Genomic DNA, 2,644 nt, shown 5'->3' on the forward strand with positions numbered 1-2,644 from the left:
ATGATAATCTTAACTCTGGACACAGCTTGTCTTCAGAATGAGGTTAATCATAAAAAGAAGCAAGGTTAAAATGTAGAGGGAGTCTGAGCCCTTTGACCTTGTTTGAATTCCTAGATTCTGCTGTGCCTGAAACTACACATACCCTTCTGATTGCCCAATTATATAAACCAATAAATGTCCTTTGTTGCTTAAACTAGTTTGAATTCAGCTTCTCTCATTTTCAAACAAGAATCCTGTCCTGGGCAAAAAAATATTTTAGAATTCTATTATTGATGATATAACTGAGTGTTTAACATCCCCTCCACACACACAAACCCATACAAACACACCCCCATTGCTTTATCTGGTTGAGGGCATAAGGAGGGAATATAGATGCAAGGACATTCTCTCCCACCCCCTCATATCAGGAATCATGCCAACTGGCCATCTGAATAGAATTGTTTTTGTTTTGTTTTGTTTTTTAAACAAACCTTTATGCATTAAAAACAACAATCTTATGTATTGTACAATATAAGTGTGGTCTCTAATACAAATCATTGGTGAAAAGGAACAGGACACGCCCTCAGCAGAGGTCATACAATAGGTGGTAAAATGCTTGTGTTCTTGGGGGTGGAGTTCTTGCTTTGTTGCTCTATGGAGGTCTTGGACTCCTCTGGCCTGACAACTGCCTCTGGTTTACTGGAAGCTTCTGCTAGGTGAGGCAGCCGGACAACTTCAGCAGCATGCTGGAGAGAGCCCTGCTGATCACCTGAATTTTGAAACTGCTTGGTGGTGCCATCTTTTATTTTGTCTATGGTCTCTTTGATAATCACATCTGCTGAAGGAGAGAGAAGACAAAGGAGCAAGTGTTCAAATGTGAATTCTAACTGTCCATTAGCAGGAAAATTCTGGGCAAAATGATATTAAATCAATTCATTTATAAAGCACATTCTATGTGGCAGGCCTTCTTCTAAGGACTTTATATTTACTAATTCATTTGATCCTTTCTCCACAACCATAGAAAAAAGGCATACTCTTATTCTCATAAATGGAAAAACTGAGATACAGAGAGGTAAGTAAATTGCCCAAGGGCCCACACCTGGAAAATGAAAGGGCTTGATACTATTGAAGGGCTTGATAAAAGATATTAATTCCATGATCTGATAATTCAAAAGGTAATTATGGGGCTGCAGAAAAGGACACAGTGGGGGGAAAAAACTAGCAGAAAGGGAATTGAAGATAAGATGAAAAATGGAAAATCCTAACAACAAGGTAGCAAAAAAGGGATACAACCAAGTTTCCTGAAAGGAACACCCCAAAAGTAAGAAGTGGCAGGCAAGTAGTGATGTAGCCAGAATAATTATCCAAGGTTGAGTTCAGAGAAGCTGACATGCAATCCTCCAGAGATGCCTACCTCCTGGACTATGGGAAAAAGATTTGTTATTTGAGGGGCAGTACCTTTTTTATCCAAGTGTTGATGCCCTTGAACCTTGTCTTTTCTTGCCTTAGAGGATAAAGAGAGATTGAGTTTCCTCAGGGTCTGGGTCCTGGGCCATGCTTTGAGATTCCGTGAATCATGAATCCAAGCATGCTTGAGAGCCTGGTCAGGGGTCATGCGAAGAGAAGGTTCCCATCTACACACCAACAAAGCCCAGCATGGATTATTGTTTTATTTTTTAATAATGAAACATTTTCAAAGACTCCAATAAAAAAACCTAAATAAGAAACAATATAAATGGTTCATTTTAAAAAGCCCATTTAAGCTATGTAATAACAAAGATACTAAAGAACAGAGATTATTACATATAATTTTAAAGTATTGGAAACAACTATTGGATAATCATTTTTAGTAAATGTGTATAACAAGCCAAGGAATGTAATAGAGTCCAAGTCTATTTCCAGAGTTCTAGAAATTTCCTTATAAGAAATACAGGAAATCTTAACCAATGGGATTTTGGATTTGTAAACTAAGAAGATCAAAACAAAAAGATGCTTACTTTTAATTCCCAAACAACAGAATTTGGACCTACAAATATATCACAAAGAATATTATAGCATGGCCAGTGTTGTCAGTGGTTGAGCATTGATTCATGAACGAGAAGGTCACGATTTGATTCCATGTCTGGGCACGGGCCCAGGTTGTGGGCTCTATCCCCAGTAGGGGGCATGCATGAGGCAGCCTATCAATGATTCTCTCTCATCATTGATGTTTCTATCTCTCTCTGAAGAAAATAAAGCATATTTTTAAAAAAAGAATATTATAGAACTAGGGGCCCGGTGCACGAAATTCGTGCACTGGGTGTGTGTGTGTGGGGGGGGGGGTGTCCCTCAGCCAAGCCTGCCCCCTCTCACATACTGGGAGCCCTCAGGCGTTGACCCCCATCACCCTCCAATCGCAGGATCGGCCCCTTGCCCAGGCCTGACACCTCCGCCAGAGGTGTCAGGCTTAGACAGGGGACCCCCTTCTCCCTCCGATCACTGGCTCTGGTCCCCGTCCAGGCCTGAGGCCTCTGGCCCAGGAATCATGCCCGGGCAGGGGACCCCCATCTCCCTCTGATCACTTGCTCCACTCCCTTCCCAAGCCTGACGCCTCTGATCCAGGCTTCAGGCCTGGGCAAGGGGACCATCATATCCTCCCAACCCCCGGCTCCGCCCCCCACCCACG

General features: G+C 42.2%; 1 protein-coding gene across 1 annotated transcript in view; it reads right to left on the reverse strand.

The window, feature by feature from the left end:
• Positions 1-455: 455 nt before the first annotated feature.
• Positions 456-2,644, reverse strand: part of DYRK4 (dual specificity tyrosine-(Y)-phosphorylation regulated kinase 4) — a 35,176-nt gene continuing 32,987 nt past the window's right edge. Inside the window, exons 12-13 of the mRNA XM_015572358.1 lie at positions 1,438-1,613; positions 456-817 (exon numbers count right to left, since the gene is read on the reverse strand). Of these exons, the coding sequence (XP_015427844.1) occupies positions 573-817; positions 1,438-1,613 (421 nt within the window). The 3' untranslated portion in view covers positions 456-572. The remainder of the gene's footprint in view (positions 818-1,437; positions 1,614-2,644) is intronic.

Source organism: Myotis davidii, unplaced genomic scaffold (genome assembly GCF_000327345.1).
Source record: "Myotis davidii unplaced genomic scaffold, ASM32734v1 scaffold1373, whole genome shotgun sequence".
In the NCBI taxonomy this organism is placed as follows: domain Eukaryota; kingdom Metazoa; phylum Chordata; class Mammalia; order Chiroptera; family Vespertilionidae; genus Myotis; species Myotis davidii.